Below are 20,491 nucleotides of genomic sequence, written 5' to 3'. Positions count from 1 at the left end.
AGCGTCAAATTATATTTTAGCGGCTTATTTTTTGAGTTTTTTGGTCCAATAATTAGTACCTCTGTTTTGTCAGAATTGAGTAGAAGGAAATTTCTGGCCATCCAGTCTTTTATTTCATTGATACTCTCTGCTAATTTTGAGAATTGTGAAATCTCATCAGGTTTTGAAGAAATATAAAGTTGTGTATCTTCAGCATAGCAGTGGAAACTTATTCCACGATTCCTGATAATATGTCCCAGGGAAGCATATAAGAGGAGAAAAGCAGAGGCCCTAAAACTGATCCCTGTGGCACTCCATATTTTACTTTTGTTTGGTTTGACAATTCCTCATTTACATAGACAAAGTGGTAGCGGTTTGCTAAATATGACCTAAACCATGCTAATGCAACTCCACAAATGCCAACATAATTCTCCAGCCTATTCAAGAGAATGTCGTGATCTATCGTGTCGAATGCAGCACTAAGATCTAAAAGCACTAGAAGAGAAATGCAGCCGCGATCAGATGATAAGAGCAAGTCATTTGTAACTCTGATAAGTGCAGTCTCTGTACTGTGGCCTAAATCCTGACTGAAATTCTTTGTATACTATTTCTCTATAGATGTAGATAGGCACTATTTTTTTACTATTAATCCTTAATCTTAAAGAAGTTTGTATCAGAAGGCATTAAACCACTGAAGCCATATGGATAACTTTTATGCTGCCTTTGTGATTTTTGGAGCTTAAAAGTTTTGATTATTCACTTGCACTGAAAGGACCTACAGAGCTGAAATATTCTTCTAAAAACGTTTGTGTTCTTTTGAAGAAAGACAGTCATACACATCTGGGATGGCATTAAGGTAAGTAAATGATAAGAGCTTTTTTAATTTTGGTTGAACTATCCCTTTAAAATTGAAGTGCCCAATGAAAGCATGTATAAGTCTCTGCAGAACAGTAATGAGTGTTATCAAACTGGGACGGGCGTTTTTAAACTATCCAATGAAAGTAGGGAATCTCAATGTTTGAAAACGCCCACTGAAAAGCTCATTTTTGTTCTGCAGGGATATAACTCAAGAGCTATGTCTCGTTTGGAGGCGACGTCCTCCGGAGATCGCATTTGTCGGCCGCATAGGTCATCGAGGCTGTCTCGTTTTGGAAAAGCGAGTAGGACACTTCGAATGCGACATTCTTTCACGGGAATTCGGAGGATGCATGAGTTGTATCCTTCGTGGGCACTCAAAACCCACAATTCTTTGCTTCAACGGAAATGTCTAAAAAATATAATGTTCAAACGCAAGGAATGTTAATTCCCAAGTTGAAGTACCTCAATAGACGGGTGCAGAGTATATATTATGTATAATTATATGAATATATAATTACAATAAAGTATTAGACTAAAAGTACACCTGTAAAATCTATTTTCTTTTTTGTTCCCTTCTCACTCAAAGCGCTCGCGCTTGTTAAAAAGTGGCGTTGTCATAGCAACCATGTTACGTTCGGTTTCCGTTCGCCCGAAGGCCGTCTTGTTTAAACGAGGCTTGTTTAAAGGAGAACACTCGGTATACTGCAGCCTTCAAAGGACGCGAACTCCGGAGGACGCATCCTTCCAAACGAGACACAGCCAATAATAAAAATATTTTGAACGCGTTTCGTTAATCGAGAACTCAGACCCCTTTCGATTTCCGTAGCTGCCTTTTCTGGCCGGTGTCATGTCTGCTCTCATGCTGAACGCGTGGTAGAAATAATCGTCATTTCCTCCTCATCCTTCTGGTAGGAACATGATAATATTTCTTGTGTTTTAAATGCACCAACAATTATTTAACAGATACAAAATTGCTCAGAGGTTCCCGTGATAGAGCATTTGTGTTTTAAACAGTCACGTGTTTGTGAAGTCTAAACTGCGTTTAATGGCTTCACTCATGCAGGTGCAGTTAATCTGAAGAAGTCATTCTAGACATGGCAGGGTCGGTACAAGACAAAAGTGCCACCGGATTAGAATTCGCGGAGCAGCAGCTTCTGCGCCATGGATGGGAAAAAGGTGAACCCCGTACAGATTACAGAATGCAGGCAGCATTATACATCGCAATGCACTATCCTTCATATGTCTGTATTTAACCAGAACTTGCATATAGGTGTAAGTCATTCATATATTGTGTTTTTATTGATGTGTTGTAGGTAAAGGTTTGGGCAGGACAGAGAGTGGCATCTCAGAAGCTGTTAAAGTCAAAATTAAGTGTGGCAAAGGAGGGGTGAGTTGCAGTTATATACTGTATATTCTCTTTTGGTGTAGATGTCTGCCAAAAGTACAACATACGGGTACTTGACAAATAACATGGTCATTAAATTAGTCATTTTTGCTGTCTCATAAATTCAATTTTCTTTGAGTCTCATAATTAATCTGAAATCATAAAAACTGCTTAATTATGCAAGAATAAGAATTATACTGTTTGAAATGGTCTTGGATGAAGTTTAGCATAAAGTCACCCCGCTGTACAACTGTCACTGCTTGACAGTTCAATTAAACTACCCCTATATACAAATATATCTAGCACTGGAGCTGATTCATTTGATGTTCTACTGCTATTAAAGCTATCATTAGTTTATTGTACTATTTGTTTCAGATTGGCCATAAAGAAGGTGAACAGTTTACTTTCCACTGGTGGGACCATGTTTTTAATAAAGCCTCCTCTAGTCTGGTTGTGGAAACAGGGAAGGTAACCAATGTGAGAAAGTGGATTAAAGCTATGCATTTTTACAGTTACCTAAAATTATTTCTCCTCATTAGATATTTTTACTGCATCAGTAAACATGAAGTTCTATTGTATCATTGTGGATCAGGATGGTGTGTTGGTGAAGGCAGACAACCACAATGATGTATTGATCTCCAACAAGAAGCCACGCAAGGCTCAGCAAGCCAAGTCCATGCTCTATGGACGGTTTGTGAAGGTACCAAACTGCTCTGTACAAATATCACAATAAAGAAAAAATACCACATGAACTAACATTTATGGGGCATTAAAGGAGTATTCTGGGTTCTATACAAGTTAAGCTCAATTGTGAGAATTTGTGGCATAATGTTAATTACCACAAAATATAATTTTGACCCATCCCTCCTTTTATAAAAGCAAGAATTGAGGTTACAATGAGGCACTTACAATAGAAGTGAATGGGGCCAATTTTGGTTTAAAGGCAGAAATTTAAAGCTTCTAATTTTATAAAAGCATTTTCATTAATTCTTCTGTTAAAACTCGTGTATTATTTGAGCTGTAAAGTTGTATAATAGTAATTTTTACTGTCAGGTTTTGTTGACATTACATCATCATGGCAAGTTGTAAAATTGGCTTTAACTTTAAACAGAAAAGTGAGTGATTTTATCACACCAAAAACATGTTAGCACATGTATTGTTTATATACATGTGGTTATACTTTTGAAAAAGTGAGAATTTTAACATTTACGGATTGGCTCCATTCACTTCCATTGTAAGTGCCTCACTGGAACCAAGATGTATTATTTTGTTAATGGAGGCGCAAGTCAAAATACATTTTGTGTTAATCAATATTATGCCACAAATGCTGTCGTTTAGCTTAACTTGTTTTAAACCTGGAATATTATTTGAATATTCCTTCATCCAAACCAGTTGTTTTCAGTTATTCTACAAGTTTGAGTTGTTTCTGGATGTGTGTTCCCCTTTGTGCAATTTTTTTAAGATCTTATTTTTCCTTTCTTAGTCAGCCACTCTGCTCTCAGGTGAAGAGCAGCTGGACAAGAACTCTGATTCAGATGATAGCAGCAGTAGTTCTGAAGATGAGGACCAGAAACTGGACCTCTCCAGCACTACAAAGTAAGAGCTGCCAACGTTTTTCAAAACGCTGACACATTCCTGTTGAATCATTACATGTTATTGGGCATGGAATATCGTGCACTAAACAAGTACCTGATAATTCAAGTCTTTTTGTAAGTTTCCATTTAGTTGAGTTCATTCATGCTCTCAGCCAACCAAACTTTCTGTTTCTAATCTGTCTGTTAATCCTGAATCAGTTTTAGAGTTCTTATTGAAAATACAATTAAAAAAATTATATAGGTTTTTAATCACTCTACCTGTTAAAAAAAAAAAAAAAAAAAATGTTTTTTGCCATGAAAATAGCCATGGAGCCGGCATGGTGTAAAATCACTAACTAACTAATCTGTCTGTTTGTCTTCAGGTTATCAGATGAAGACTTGCTTAAAGCTTGTGGAGGACGAACAGCACACAAGTAAGTTTGATCTCTTAAAAATGTACACTATAATACATTACATTCCACAGCATCAGACAAACAGACAAAGAATGTAAAGAAACGAGCATGTAGCATTTTTATTATTAAGAGAAGTTTAAGTTGGACAGTAAAAAGAAGAATCATAGATATTATAACATTCTTGTGTCTTCTTTTTTGTGAATAGAGGGGCTAGACATGGGCTCACTTTGAGTGCCAAACTGGCCCGTCTTGAGCAGCAGGAACAAGAGTTCATGAATAAGTATGGTAAAAAGAACCAAACTTCAAAGACACCTCAAAGCAAAACAGTTGTCTCTCATCCAAACCCAAAGGGTAGTCCTGATATTACAGAGGAAAAAAAATTTAAGAAATCAAAAAGGAAAGAGAAACCCTCAGTGAATGATATCCATTATGGTCAGACCACAAGACATATCCTTGAATGTAATGAAATTGTTGACAGCATACCAAAAACGAATGAAAACTCTAATGGGCTGCCTTCAATAAACGATGATACGATGGCAGATACTAAGCCTAAGAAAAAGAAAAATCGCAAAAAAAAGAATGCCTTACCAGAAGAGGTGAATGGGGACTGCAGCATAGCAGTGAATAAGATGTCCACACACACAACTGAGAGACCACAGCAACAGAGGGCAGAGGAAGAAGCTTTACACCAACAGATGAATGAGAGTATCCCCAAGAAGAAGAAAAAGAGAAAATCAGAGATTGTTGCTGTAGCTGAGAAGGGAGTGACAGCTGACACAGACGTGATCAGTGAGGATTACACTGACAGTCATGACAAACAAATACAGAAGAACGGTTTTGAGAATAAACAAACTTCTGAGAGTGCCTCCAAGAAGAAAAAGAGAAGAAATCAAGCCTCCAGGGACCACCATGAAACATCTCCATCCATTGATGAGGAAAACTCCACCAGTTTTGTGACGACAACAACACAGGACACTAGCACAGAACGACTGAATATAGACACAGAAACAAAAGGACTGGAGAAAAAGCCGAAGAAGAAAAATAAACGAAGAGAGGTGGTAGAGAATTTTGAGGAGTATGTGCCAAAGAAAAGCAAAGAGTAAACTCAGATGGTACCAAATTCACTACAATGGTGGCAGTCAGTGTTGAATGATGTCAAGTTTTCTTTTTGGGTCAACTGTCCCTTTAAGAATCTGCTATTATTCTAAAAAGTAGCTGTTGTTGAGACTTGGACTATTTGTTCATATTTATTCTTACAAATCATTGTGAATCTTTTAAGACTGAGACTCACAGGTAACATGAAATGTGTCTTTAGATTTCTAAAGATGTTTTTTATTGGTCTGTTCTGTAATGCGTGTAATAACATTATTCACAATCAAAAATGTAAAGATATGAACTACAGATTGAGAACATCAAAGAGAAATGTGTTGGTGTAATGTTTATTCCATGTCAAATGTTTCAATGATTTGTTTCTTTTGACATTCATTGTGAAGCTAATGTGAGCATATATGATTTCTCCCTGAATTGCTTCAACTAGACAGCGCTAGTACTTTTCTTATTAAGTCCAACAGCAACACTTATTTTGAGTATGTATCTTGTCACTCTTGGAACTTTACCCTAAAAATTAAAATATAAACTTGAAGAAAAAATATTCAATTTCCACTTTGTTTTAAAATGGTCATCTTTTGCACTGGTTTGATTTCAAAATGTTGAAAGGTTGCTATGGTTTATGGGCTTGAAGAAAGTTTGGCCATGTTAAAACTGTGATTTTGCAGATCCATCTGTTCAGCATGAGACACCTCTCTGCATGCCAGCTTTTCAAAGTGAGGCTGTTTACCATTGACAGGACACAATCTTGATTAGAATGTGAGGGAGAATCAATCCAGAAACTGAAAGGAAAAGACAGTTTAAAAAGGGAAATAATGTTTGAAATCTTTTAGATCATATTTTTTTTAATGATTATTCTTGCGCTTACCCTCCTTCAAGCTTGGCGCCACTGGTCCAAACCCAAGTCTTTGGATTTTCAGATTTTTCATGAAGTCCAATCCAGTACCCGTGATACTTGTCAAAATAGTACCGAATGTGCTCATTGATGAATTCCTGAATTTTAAGAGAAAACATAAGGTTGTCGATTTAACAAGTTAATGGTGATTAATTGTCCAGGAATAACACATTAAAGCTGATGTAATTTTTTCAGTGTTAAACTACTTCTATCCAAGCTTAATATGCAGAGAAAACTTAAAGTGCTCCTAGGTGAGTTTTCTCATAAACTGTAGCCAGTGGATCTATACAAATTGATGTTTGTTTTGAAAAACCCGCTCGGGGACTATCTGACTGTTTGAATAATGTAGAATGTACTTAATATTTTATGTTCAATCTCAAATGAACTTATTCAGTGTAGAAAGTACTTAATTTTTTCTGATATTTTTACTTCACCTCAACAACAAAAAAAATCTTTACTGTAGTCCATTAATTGTCTTATGTTCAATTTGGAAATAAACCAAATTGATATATAAAGCCACTTTTTGTATTGTCTAATCAATGCTTTACCACAATAATGTAATGTCTTGCAATTATCTGAATTATGTATTATATTTTACAGCAAATATTGTTTTTTGACAAGAATTTCAAAGTACGAATGTTCTCAATTTTTTTTTTTTTTTAAGGGTATTCAGGTCAGCAAAAGAAAAGGGATATATGTTATTGTATTTTCATCAGATGAGCTCTAGTAGTGTGTCAGCGGACTGACCTGTTCCTCCACATTGTCTATTGTGGCCAGATGAGCTCCAAAACTCTGGCAGAATATTTCACTATCATTCCAAGTTTTCCAAGTATTATCGTCTCCTAAGTGGAAGTAGTAACAGTTGGAGCCATTTTGAATCCAGTTTTGAAGACAGGGTTTACACTGGACCCCTGCAGTACAAATCATCTTAATTAACTTGCAGAAAACACATTACATTTCTAAATCCAAAATCATGTTTATTAAGAAAAAAAAATTACCATTCCCAGTGTACTGACAGTACTTTCTCACTTGAAAAGTGCTTTGCTTGGAAATGAAGTTCAGGATGTTGTTTAGTACAGCCTTGTCTGCCAGTAACTCCTGGTTAGTTGCTCTCTCTTTAGTAAACTGGACCTGTATAAAGTGATTTCCTTTTATTAAGATGCTGCCCTGAGCTCTACAAGTCATATGGAGACATCTGAGTTGCCAAGTATGTTTAGAGCCTAACTCTTACCAGAACTGTGTTGTAATGCGACATATTAATGTAGTCTACAAAGAGAAAGGAATACAAATTATTATACAAATTTAAAGTTCTACATTTACTGTGGATTTGTTTTAGCCTATTGTGCAGTGATTCCATACACTTGGGCCTTAACAGTTGTAGTGCATTACACTATTAGATAGCATTGCCTAAACTATGAAATTGTGCAAATTTAATCTGATGCAGGACAATGTTTATGAAACATTTGACTCTTTAGTAACACAAGTATGTCACATGTTTGATACCCTCATGTTATTCTAAACAGTGACTTTCATAAAACACAAAATGAAATATTGGCAGAATGACAGCTTCAAGTCAAATCATTTTATTTGTATAGCGATTTTATTGAATTTATTATTTCAATCCCCATTCACTTGCATGCTATGGAGGTAAAAAAAAAAATGCAATGAAAGTAAATGTTGTCTGAAGCTAACATTCTGCCCAACATCTCTTTTTGTGTTCCTCGGAAGAAAGAAAAAAGTTATACGGGTTTGGAATAGCATGAGGGTGAGTAAATGATGACAGAATTTTCATTTTTGGTTGAACTATCCATTTAAGTATATAAAAAGCAGAAATGTAAGCATTTGTATTGGTTAATATCTGAGTTGTGGTTGTCCTCACTGAAAATGCAGATAGCTGTTAATGCTGATAGCAGGAGGAAACAGAGCAACACCAGACACACTGTGGCTTGTCTGTAAAATGGAGAGATTGGGACGACCACTTCCTTTTCTGAAAGAGAATGAGGCTAATATGATTACAACAGTGCAAAATATGACAGAAAAAGTATACAGCCACGTTTGACAATCAAGACTGAACAGAGTGAATTACTTATCCCTCTTCAGATTCATGTTGGCGTTGACCAATATCATCAGCTTCAGTCTTTGTCAGATGTGTTGAGTAATTTTTTGAAAGAAAAATACACAATTGAACACAAGCTTTTATGTGACGGATCTCTAACCTGGTGACTCAGAAGTTGTCTGTGAAGAAGTTGTCTTTCTTGTCACCTCTGCATACAATACAGACTCCTTTGATTGTGGTACTGTTTTTTTTTTTTCAACAACAAAATTAAAAAAATTATCCATTCACCTTCATACATCCAATAAGAGAAAAACTACTCTGAAAATTCTCCAAGCAAATACGATAACTACAGTTGTTGACGATATGTTAAATATCAGGGCTATTAATACAGAGGCTGTGTGTTCAGTATGTAGTGGCAAACCTTTACACATCATCAGCAAGTTCTTTGACTCAGGTTGAATTTAGTGTTGACCAAATGAAAAAGAAACAACTTACCCTCATGTTTATTAAAGGTGACCGTTGAATAGCACACGTCTTCTTCCATTCTTCTTGCTCATAGTCCACAGAACTCTGTTGAATTTTGTATCATCGTAATCAGACGGGAAACACTAACTAATCCAGTCAGTCAGACTATTGTGTCTTTCAGAATTTGGAAATAACAGTTGACAGAAAGCAGAACATGTTGCTTTATATATTGTAACACTGTGTCAGTTATGCATATGTATTCACAAGGAAGTACCTGACTTGAGCAATATTACATAGTGTACACTGCTTTAGTTTTAGCTGTGTAAATTCATTTCAATTGTTCAATTCATGTAAAATGTGATTAGTTATGTAAATTGAGTTGAATAACAATATAATGTAAAATAAGAATGGCTTCAACAGTACTGTTAGTTTTGAAATATCCAAATTTGTATTCTAATAGTCAGTGCTGGATAGATTACTTTTTAAATGAAATCTGGTACTGGTAATATTCACAAAACTAAAACTGATCCATCTTCAGTGTAATTATGGCTTGTGGCTAGTTTAAGGTCTGCGTGTGCAATATAGAAGGGAAAATGTTAATTATTTAAAAAGAAGACAAACTGATCAATAAATTATTAACAATTTACTACATTTGACTGATTAATGTGTAATCATGTAACCCATAAAAGTAACTGTAATTTTATTATGTTCAAATGTAATTTAATCTAATTACTTATTTTATTACGTAATCCAGATTACATGTTATCCATTTCTACCCATGTCTTCTAATATTATACAGTATGTATCAATCGTTATGATTGACTTACTCAAATACAAACCAACAGTTATGTTATGTGGAGATTTATTTTCATTGCAGAATCTTTGCCATCATTGTTTTCACTTAGTTCTCATTTATATGTGAAAGAGGAAAGGAATGTATTGAAAAGAAAGGTCTTTCAAAATTGTGTTTATTCCTGTTTGATTATGACATATGATCTTTTGTGTTTTTTTGTTGTCAGAGGAAGTTAGGCTACTCCTATTATATTCCTGCAATTAAATTGTTTATATATATATATATATATATATATATATATATATATATATATATACATATACAGTATGTATATAAATTGCAGTTGTTTCCAGTGAGTACAAAATAACCAGAATAGATCTGAGGTTGGATACTAATCAATTCCAATTTACTTGTTGAGAATAAATAATTTCAGTTAAAATATTCCGTGTCATGGACATTTAAATTTATAATTGAAATGTATTCTATTACATCATTGCAAATCATTGCATTTAGGTTAGGTGTTGTTGATTTGTTTTTAAATCTCTTTCATACAAAGAATAAAAAAATAAGCTCACAATTATGTTTTAAAATAATCCTCCATATCCTTGATATGCAACTTAAGTATTTGAGCTGATGTAATTTCACCATCTTACCAACAGAATGTAAAAAATAACCAGAATGAACAGCGAAACAAACACGCACCCTTATTTAAAGGAATATTGTGGGTTTTGTACAAATTAATCTCAATCAACAGCATTTGTGGCATAATATTTCTATCGGGAAGACACGCAGGCTTGAGTGAAGTTTGAGATGCCATTTATTTCATGATGTGAAATGGGAGGTGATGTCTCTCTCTTTGGCGTAGGCCCCATCCGGCAGTCCGAGGGAGTTGTACCCGGAACCGTTATGTCCTGCCGGAGATAGGAGGCAGGGGCGAGGAGCCTACCCCCCTGCGGGACAGGGCTCAACTGGTGGTGGTGGGGAGGTGGAGGTTGCAATGTTAGCACACCGAAACAGCAACGTGATAGATTGTGACTTATAAAGCAATGGCTTACGAGCGATTGGCTAGGAGTTATCCAGCTAATGATGTGATGTACACCTACTGGTCTTCCTGCTAGAACTACGCTCCAATTCCACTGATTACTACAAAAAATATTTCCACTTGCATATCTTATAAATATGTAGGTTCCAGCGAGGTACTTACAATGAAAATTAATGGGGGACAAAATACACTTATAGCCACAAGACATAAACAGCATGCATGTTAAAATGATTTTAGTATGATGAAATCACTTACTATCCTTTTCTGTGTAAAGTTATAGCCAATTTTACAACTGAGGTGCCATGACAATGTAATGGCAACAAACCCTGAAATGACTGTAAAAATGACCATTTAAACCACTTTACTGCTCATATAAAACAGAGAGTTTTAAAAAAGAGTTTTATCATTAGAGTTATTAATGTATTTATATTAAAAGTGCTTTTATAAAATTTTAAGCTTCACATTTCTGCCTTTAAACAATCCAAAAATTGGCCTCATTCACTTCCATTGTAATTTCCTCACTGAAACTTTGCTTTTTGCTTTTTTTTTTTTTTTTTTTTAAAGAATAGGAAGGACGAGTCAACATTCATTTTTGTGGTAATCAACATTATGCCACAAATGCTGTCAATTGAGCTTTATTTGTACTGAACCTGAAATATACCTTTAAGGCTTCCAAATTTTTAATAACAAGAGGCACATACATTTTTTTCACCTACACATGTAGGGTTTTGTCTCGATTATCTCAAATTCTCTCAATTATATTTTATGAGAGTGATCCAGCAGTGTTAGCGTTAACCTCACAAATTACATCACTGCTCTCTCTCCCATTCTGTCCTCCCAACCCCTTGTTTTTTCACTCCACCGCCCTCCCCCTTTCCACATTGTCTATGTAAGGAGTGCCTTTCTCTGCCCTGTCCATTCAGCCACTGAGTCTATGAGTCAGACCTCACCCTCAAGCCTGTCATTATACTCACTTAGCTGCCAAAAAGACCTCTCACATCCTCTGTGCACAGGTCTATTGTGACTTAAACAACAGTTCACACCACTCTGAGATGGAGCTTCTCGGTGTCCCACAGCCTGTCACCTGCTTTTGGGAGGAAAAATATCAGATGCTAGAGCTGAACCAGCGTCTTGAATCGTACTTAGGCTGTGTGAAGCTTCTGGAAGAGGAAAACAACCTACTACGAGAAGAGATCCACACTCTCAAGAAGAGCAGTGATTCATCAGGCCAGCGCAAAGCTCAAGAAGAAGCACTTAGCCAGGCCAGGAGGATGATGGAGGAGGCCTGGAGGGCGAAATACCATGCAGAGCTGGAGGTGGAGAACTTGATCGAAGATATGGAAAAGGTGGGCATTCGAAGACGTAAAGAGAAAGCAGCACAGGGTGATGCACAGAGAAGACTGGCAGAGAGTAAAAAGGAGCTAGAAGAGGAGCGGAGAGCTCAGATTTGGCTAAGAGAGAAGGTTGCCCATCTTGAGAGTGAGCTTCTGCTACAGGTGCAAGTCCACCAGGAGAACATGGAAACCTTACAGGCCTCTCTGCAACAGACAAAGCTTGTCTTAATGGCCCCTCAGCCCACACAAATTCCCAGCATCCTTGACCTGGGACAGGAGTACAGCCATAGAACAGCTGAAGCATGGCGGGAGGCAACCACAAACTATCACAGACAGGTTGGACACCTGGAGGAAAGTCTAAATCAGGCCAAAGCTAACATGGCAAAGATTCACCAGGACAAGAGAGAGAATCAGCATCAGGTTAAACATCTGGCTAAGGAGCTGGAGAGTACTAAGACTAAGAGAGAGATGCTGGAGAAGCATGTAGGACGACAGAGAGAAGAACACAGACAGGAGCGTCAATATTTACAGGTATGAATATGTCAATTCTTAAAATTGAATATAATATAATGAAGCAGTAATGTTGAATGAAGATTTGGCTCTTAGTAGTTCAAGGACAAATCTTGGAGCTACAGATTTTTTTTTTTACATTTTCCTCAATTGAATTAAAGTTTGTAAGAAAGCCTTTCTCATGTATTTGTGCAGGCTCAAGTAGATGCTCTGGAGGAAGAGAAAGACAGACTGGGACAACAGATAAACAGACTGATGGAGGACAAACAAAACCTGCTGCAGGTGAAGATCTCTCTTGGACTTGAGGTGGCCACGTACAGGTACATGTCTATGTTCTCAACATCATAATCGCCATCAACGAAATATTGTTATTGCTTAAATGATTGGTTAAATATTTAAATAAACTCCTAACCCCTAAGAATTAAACTTTACTTTAACTCCTCCTGGAGGGTTTGTGCTACAAATATGAATGATACCTAAAATTATTTGACTTGGGAGGGCAGATGTGCTATAATATTTCTTATCTGTCAGATATTTGATTGTTGCCCATAGAAAAAATCCCATAGACGTAAACTGAAGGAGGGACTCTTATGTAAAGACCAGAATATTATAGCGACTTGGGGGGTTGGCTCTTTTTACTCATGTCACTTTAGCAAATGCACAGCAATACCCTAGAATCCTCTCAGAATATCCTAGCAACCACATAGCAACATGCTAAAAACCACTCCGATTACCCTTGCAACTACCTGGAAACCACCAAAAACATCCTACAATACAAGTTAAGTTCAAGCTACCATATTTGTGGTATAATGTTGATCACCACAAAAAAAAATGTAGACTTCTCCCTACTTTCCTTTAAAAAAAACTTTTTTTTAGAGGGCTCACAGGCATTTTTATGGCCAGAAGTTGTTTCAACTACATTGGATATAACTTTACACAAAAAAGGTTAGTAAGCACACTAAAATCGTGTTAACATTCCGATTCTCTTCTATTGTATCACAGAAATCCAGAAGTCAAAAATATATATATATATAATTTTCTTAGTGGTAATTAACATTATGTCACAAATGCTGTCATTTAACATGTTTTGAACCTGGAATATACCTTTAATGTTGTAAAATCTATAAAAAAAATATTGTCTTCTTTGGCTGACTCTTAGGGACATTCATTTGATTTCAAAATGTCCTTTTTACATCCCCAATAATATGGCAGACTGAAGACCTCTATGGAATGTGGGATTTGTAATTTATGGAGGCACAACTAATATTATCATGCATCTCTGGCTCTGAAAGTGCATCTGAGCCACTCTGAGAGGGGTAACTTTAGGTCGGTCAATCATAATAGACCCTCTCCATTTCCCACTCAGCACTGACCCTGATCCATCTCCTGGAGGAGTGGCATCAAATTAGAGGGGGATGGTAATTCATTCAATATCACCCTTCAGATCAGTGCATCTATTTTATTTCTGTCAAGAGCAACCAAAATTAATTTTGGCAAAAGCAATTTAGATTTAGCTCATTTCAAGGTGCTTCATGAGACAAGTGAATTTGCACTGCATTACATTCACAAGTCCTAGCCAAGGATGCAGTTGGGATTAAATATATTTAGTTTAGTTTAGAAATTGTAATAGAGAAACAAGAACAAAATTAAAATAAAAAACTGAATAGAACAAAAAGGCATGGTTTTATACAAATGTCAATGTAAAATGAATAAATAAAATAAAATACTTTGAATTCCTGCATTTGGAATTATACCTGTCACACAAAAAGTATGTAGGTCTGTAAAGTCCAACCCTTGCAATTGTTTCATGCTTTGTGTAGTAAAATTATTGATGCCAGGCTAATAGCTGCAGAATGGCTTACAATGACAAATCTGACATACTATTTGCATAACAACACAACCAGGCACAGGACTACAGTAAGGTCCTGACTCCATCTCTTTTAGCCCACCCCACATGTTAAAACACTAACAGTTGTTCTTTTACTTTTTTCAGAGCTTTGCTGGACAGTGAGGGGCCGAGAACCAACAGACCAACATCAAACAAGACCAACTCTGCATTCTTTTTAGGTAACATTCTAAGGGGCCATTCACACAAAAATGTTTTTGTGTCTGTCTGCACTGTTTAAAAAAAAATATATAATGTTTTCCATGTAAACATGTCTTTGACCAATGTGCAAAAAATATACAACATTGAAAAAAGCCATCATTAATTACTTGAGACATGCACAAGTTAATATCGGCTTACATTATAGACTACCTTAAACAGAAAATTTACCATATAGAAATTACCCATTTGAACACAAACCCCTTTCCACTTGCATATTGCTATGCTCTGGGCTGGTTTACTGCATACATGATTAGTACTGTGTGAGCTGAGTGCATAGTGAGGTACCTGTCTAAGCCTGTAAAACTAGCTTCCTGTGCTAGTCCCATAGGTCATTGTAGCAGATGGCTCCAGTTTCCAGTAGTGCAGACCAGGGAAAGATAATGAAGATCAATACATCTCCATTACTGCTCACTCACAGATCAGGACAAGTGTGTATTTTGAAAACTCCCCTTGGAGACACATCAAGGGTCTTTGTCCTATTTCATAGTATCTCCACATATCTCTTTAGCCTGGGGCATTATCTGTTCCAGCCACACCATCACTTCAAGAGCATTCTAGTTTTCATGAGGATGGACAACCCTATCTCGTTACTATGAGATGGCGAAATTGCAATCCAATTTCCCAATTACCCAAACCCTTAAATCTAACCATGATTTTAAGAGGAAAATCACTGTTGTGTACCACAGAAGATAGAAAACATGGCAGTTTGGAAGGAGATGAGAGGTATATTAAAGGTTGATCAAGTAGGTCTAGTTTTACAAAGCCTGTTCTCTGTCTAAGCCTGTCTCACCATCTTATTTCTTTGTTAAAGATGCACTCTCAAAGCCCACTGGGACCCACCCAACCTCCCAGACCAATGCTGCTTCCTGCCATTTCAGCAGTACTGTGGCTACAAGTCACAGATCAATCACCTCTTCTCAAAATCTGCTGACCGGTGAGACTCCAACATGGACCCTGACACGAGGGACCCCACAAAGAACACAAAGCAAAATCTCAGTGACAAATGAGACAAGGGTTAATATCCCTGAGGAGATCGAGACTGCTGCAGAAGAGTCTGTAGATCATTTTAGGACAGAGAATGTCCATTATGACATATCCCTTGCATCAACTTTCCTCCAAACAGTTACCGACAGTGTCACTACAGATCCTGAACCCAAACCAGAAGATAGTGAAGTTCAGAAAGAGGATGAACCAAAACAACCTCCGGCATCTCAGTTGGTTGAATCTAAAATGGATGAATCTGCATTAATAAGTGTGTCAGCTGACCAACCAAGTAGCCTCTCCCAAACTCCAGAGACAGAAAGCTGGGCTGGTCAATTCACAGATCCTGCTGTAGTTTCAGTAGTAGGAAAGGATGAAGACACAGAAGTATCTGTGGAAATGGCACGGATCTCATATGCACCAAGGGTTGCTTGGGAGGAAAATAAAATAGATGCAGAAGATAATAAAGAGGACGCATGTGAGATGGATGTAAGATCACAGAACATTAATGAAAGTAACATATTTGATTATGGAGGTGCAGAGAGTGATAATAATGGATTAACATCGAGCCAGGTCAGAATAAACACCAATAAACTGGCTTCATCTTTGCTAGACCAAGGACCATTATATTCTGTGGGTGGTTTAGGCTATATGGAAGAAATAAATGAAGATTTAATAATACCAGATGAACAGAAAAATGAGAGCAATATTAATGAGGAGCTGACAGAGCTAATGAACAGTGAAACTGAAGCAGAGATTGACTCTATTGTTGAGTGGGAAAGACATGAAGAAGACGAGGGAGAGAATGAGATGAAAGTCATGAGTCTTGACTCTGAGATAGAAGATGAGAGTGAAATGGGAATCGACAGTGAGGTGGAGGAGGAGAAGAAGGGAATAGAGAATGTGATTTTGACTGAAAGAGAACATGAAGAGATTGAGGTGATTGAGAGAGACATTGCTGTACAGGAGGAAAGCCTTCCTCATACAGGAGAAAAAACTGTGGACCTGGATCATCAAAAGAGTCTAGAAAGTAACGTACCTCTAGCTGAACTCAATTATCAGTCTATAGATGAAGATTGTTCTTTGTCTGAGGAATATGAGAGAGAAGAAGAAAACAAAGTTGATGAAGATGACTCCCCAAACATCTTTGCCTCTTTGAGAACTGATCCTGGTGAATATGACAGCTACACTAAGGAGAATACACTTGCAGACACTCATCCCTTGATTTGTTATAAGAGTGATAAGGAAACAGATATTAACCCACAAGCCTCACATGTTGGAGTCAGTGAGACTAGCGACAGTGAGGATGAGAAAGAACGAATGGAAGGAGACTGGTGGGGTGAGAACCCCTCAAAATGCTTCAACACCATGGAGGATCTCTCAGAAAAAACAGACATGGATGTCATTGGAGAGATAATGACAGAAGAGTTTATTCAGACAGAACAAGTACTAGAAAATAGGGAGCATATGATTCTTCAGAGTGGACAAGATGGCTCTGAATGCCACGAAAGTTTGGTGGTGGACGTGGTGGAAAAAGAAAATGCAAGGACTGAGCTCAAGGAAAACCATAAAGAAGAGGGAGATTATATTTTGAGAGATGACGATCATGATTACAAGGTTGATGAGCAAAATGAGAAGCCTATACTGAGTGAAGAGCAGCAAATTCATCACACAGAACAGGCTAACCAGGTTGGCGATGAAACAACCATTTCATATAATCAAGAAAATGTCAACATGGAACCGTTTTCATGTCTTAACCATCCATCCTCATTACCATATTTGCCATTCCCTGAAACGTCCCAGCAAGTAGAGCCTGAAAGTTCCATTGAAGTTTCATCAACTCTAACCCTGTCCCAAGACCCATTTATAACCAAAGAATCACCCATTAAAGAGGAAGATGTCCAGAACATGTCCATAAACACCAACGTGGATCTCATGAATAGCTCAGAAGATGAGTCTCCAAATGCCAGCCAATGCCCAACCCTTCAAAACCCAACCCTTTTAGCAATGTCTACTTTCAGTGAACAAGCATTAACCTTGGGAGGTCAGTTTGCTAATGCGGTAATCTCTAATATAGACAATGATGTGCCTAAAGAAGTGTTTAGCAAGGACTTAATGGAGAAGAGCATGGATAGAAACATGGGCCAACTTTCTCCAGGGCATGAGACTGAGAATTTGGGCAGTCCAAACAGAATGCTGAGTGTAACGGAAAAAATCTTTGGCAATTTTGAAGAACATCTTGAAAGGCCAGCGGAGAGCTTTTCCAAAAAAGAATTAAGTATGATAGATATCTTCAAAAGGAACAATCCAGAGGAGGATGAATTACAGTCAGTGGAAAAGGAAAGTGAGATTCACAGCATTTTTAGCTCTAGTTTGAAGGAGGATTTGTGGAGCGAAGACAAAACAGAGATGGCAGCTACGTACAACCCAGCCCAAACTGAAATTTTTGCACATGATCAAATCCACTTAAACCAGGATATGGTCTTTGGAGAGGAGTGGAGAGATTTGGGGGACACAACAACAGCTAATGGAAATACTAAAGAAGAAATCCTCAAAAGCCAGTCAAAAGATGAGAAGCTGCAGCATAAGGATGAACAGACAGGGCATAAGGAGATGGTCCAATCTGATGACTCTGTTGATGATGGGGATTCCTGGTCCTCTGGTGATGAGTAACAGTTGTGTGGAATGTTAGCTTGACCCAATGACATGTTTTGAGCAGTTTAACACTAAACCAAAAACCTAGAAAGTAGTAGTAATGTCATATACTGTAGATAGAGTGATAGATAGATATACATATTATTAAAGGTATAGTTCACCAAAAATTTAAAGTCTGTCATTATTTACTCATTCATGATGTTCCAAATCCAAACAACTTTCTTTCTTATGTGAAACACAAAAGGAGATGTTAGAACGAATGTTAGGGTCTGACAACATCAGTAACCTTGGGGGAATGGTTAGATATAATTCTTCTTTGATTTATGATTGTTTTTACACCTAAAGGGAGTGTAAGGGGGCCCCTCAAGTGCTGTGATTAGATTTGAACACTGTCTTTAAGCAGCAATGGAAGTTTGCAGTGAAAAAAAAAACAGAAATTAAACTTGGAAAAAACAGAGTGCAACATGTATAATGTGATTTCTCCTTAATGAGTTAACAGCCTGACACCTATATTGGACAAACATATCTGCATTTGAACCAACACCACAAAACACTTAATTTGGAAGATATGAAGTGTGACATAAATTGGTAGCAGAACATCCTGTAATATCATGTAAATGGTAATCAGAGAAGTTTGAATCAAAAGTCAAAAATAGATTGATTCTGAGTCGTGATTACATTACATCAGTGACCTGTTTTGTCCTCTCTCATTTTCCAAAAGGTTCTCCAACATTCTATTCTTAATCCAGTCAAATAGCTTGTCAGTTGACCTACACACAAACACTAAAAAAAGGATATGGATTTACTCGGTCTTTTGAGAGCTAAAACAATAGTGAGGCATGCAGGCAGCAGCTGGGCCAGTCAGATGCTTCAACACCTGCTTCCTGTGGAAGAGAACACCACAGTCACTCCTGATGCAACAGCCCGCAACTTCATTTTATTAACAGCTTATCGAAGCGAAGATCTGATCCTCTTGATATGGCTGAGGCTATTATTTAAATCTGATCTCAAACAGCATGCGTGTGATTGTAACGGCTATTTGAGTGGAATGACCACAGGATCCTGGGACGACAGCTCTGAAAAGCACCCTACAAATAAATCTTAATAAGCCATAAAACTGTTCAGAGATTGAGTGTTGTTGGAGCTCTCTCTGTCCAGTTTACCATCTGTCACTATTATTGATTTAGATTAGCTATTGCTATTGATAAACTATGTCAGCGACAGAGTGACTTAGTGTCTTTAATATTATACAGAAAAGGACATAACATATCATCAGTATTCCTTTTCCAACATTCAAATGCAAATGTGATTCTGCTAATTGTTGGTACTTCAGCGTTGTAATTACTGTGTTATGGATGACATACATCCAGGAATGGTGTTGATGAAGAGGGTTTGTCAAACACCTGAAAATTGAAAGACTGAAACATAACAGAATTCTTCAAATCAATGGCAAGAAAATTGGACAAAACTGTAATTGACCATACTGCCTAAGCAAATAGCCCCAACAATGTATAAAGACATAAATATAAAAATATTGATTAAAACATTTGAGGAAATATCTTAGAATGAAATAATTTTCCATTATATTGGTAACACTTTACAATAAGGTTCTATTAGTAAATGCATTAGCAGGGATGGGGAGTAACGGAATACATGTAATGGAATTACGTATTTAAAATACAAAAAATAAATAACTGTATTCCACTACAGGTACAATTTAAATTCTAATTGGTAATTACAGTTATATTCAAAAAGTATTTTGATTACTGAAGAGATTACTTTGCATTTTATTGTCATTTGTTTTATTTAATATTTAGTCCATTCAGATGGGAAAACATATAATATATACATATAAATGATGCAATCCAAAGTGCATTTGAACAGCGGTGAAACACTTTGTTATGATGTGTTACATTCATACGAGTAGACAGAGAAGAATGTTTGAAGTAAGTTTGGAGCAGAAGAAATAGAAATAAACCTTGTGTAAATTGTCAGAAATTCACATTGGATCATATTTAATTTTTTCTAGTAAGACCTTTGATATTAGGGCAAAAATCTTATTCTTGATAATAATTTTTGCACTCCTGTAAAAATATCTAAAAATCCTTAAAACAAGATCAATTTGATTTATCTTGTTTTAGAAACAACACTGCATGTTTTTCAGAGAATGTATTATTAACATGTGTATTTTGTCTTACTGTACTGGCAGACTTTTTATAGTCAAAACAAGTGAAAAAAATCTACCTGTGCTGAAGAAGTAATCCAAAGTATTTAGATTACGTTACTGACCTTGAGTAATCTAACAAAATACGTTACAAATTATATTTTACAGCATGTA

The 20,491-nt window shown here is 36.7% G+C and overlaps 3 protein-coding genes across 4 annotated transcripts; 2 read left to right on the top strand and 1 right to left on the bottom strand.

Annotated features, from left to right (window-relative positions):
- Window positions 1-1,050: 1,050 nt before the first annotated feature.
- On the top strand, window positions 1,051-5,319 carry gpatch4 (G patch domain containing 4). 2 transcript variants are annotated; one of them, XM_052144094.1, is made up of 8 exons: window positions 1,051-1,745; window positions 1,901-2,013; window positions 2,151-2,224; window positions 2,597-2,689; window positions 2,814-2,921; window positions 3,705-3,817; window positions 4,179-4,229; window positions 4,414-5,319. In XM_052144094.1, the coding sequence occupies exons 2-8, from the start codon at window positions 1,932-1,934 to the stop codon at window positions 5,309-5,311; spliced, it is 1,419 nt and encodes a 472-aa protein (XP_052000054.1). In that variant the 5' UTR covers window positions 1,051-1,745; window positions 1,901-1,931; the 3' UTR covers window positions 5,312-5,319. The 2 variants fall into 2 exon arrangements, with proteins under 2 accessions (XP_052000054.1, XP_052000053.1); XM_052144093.1 differs by having other exon boundaries at window positions 2,597-2,698.
- Window positions 5,320-5,924: 605 nt separating this feature from the next.
- Window positions 5,925-8,908, bottom strand: LOC127655984 (C-type lectin domain family 9 member A). Its single transcript, XM_052144096.1, has 8 exons — window positions 8,762-8,908; window positions 8,427-8,507; window positions 8,090-8,197; window positions 7,442-7,476; window positions 7,209-7,341; window positions 6,958-7,121; window positions 6,184-6,308; window positions 5,925-6,097 (listed from the first exon to the last, which is right to left on the bottom strand). Exons 1-8 carry the CDS (start codon window positions 8,808-8,810, stop codon window positions 5,929-5,931), a joined length of 864 nt encoding a protein of 287 aa, XP_052000056.1. The 5' UTR covers window positions 8,811-8,908; the 3' UTR covers window positions 5,925-5,928.
- Window positions 8,909-11,511: 2,603 nt separating this feature from the next.
- Window positions 11,512-18,653, top strand: LOC127656302 (nestin-like). Its single transcript, XM_052144558.1, has 4 exons — window positions 11,512-12,431; window positions 12,606-12,730; window positions 14,404-14,477; window positions 15,329-18,653. The coding sequence occupies exons 1-4, from the start codon at window positions 11,619-11,621 to the stop codon at window positions 18,169-18,171; spliced, it is 3,855 nt and encodes a 1,284-aa protein (XP_052000518.1). The 5' UTR covers window positions 11,512-11,618; the 3' UTR covers window positions 18,172-18,653.
- Window positions 18,654-20,491: the final 1,838 nt, after the last annotated feature.

The sequence above is a fragment of the Xyrauchen texanus genome, chromosome 15 (assembly GCF_025860055.1).
Source record: "Xyrauchen texanus isolate HMW12.3.18 chromosome 15, RBS_HiC_50CHRs, whole genome shotgun sequence".
Classification (NCBI taxonomy): Eukaryota; Metazoa; Chordata; class Actinopteri; order Cypriniformes; family Catostomidae; genus Xyrauchen; species Xyrauchen texanus.
Note: the sequence above shows the minus strand (reverse complement) of the source record. Positions and strands in the feature narration are given on the sequence as shown.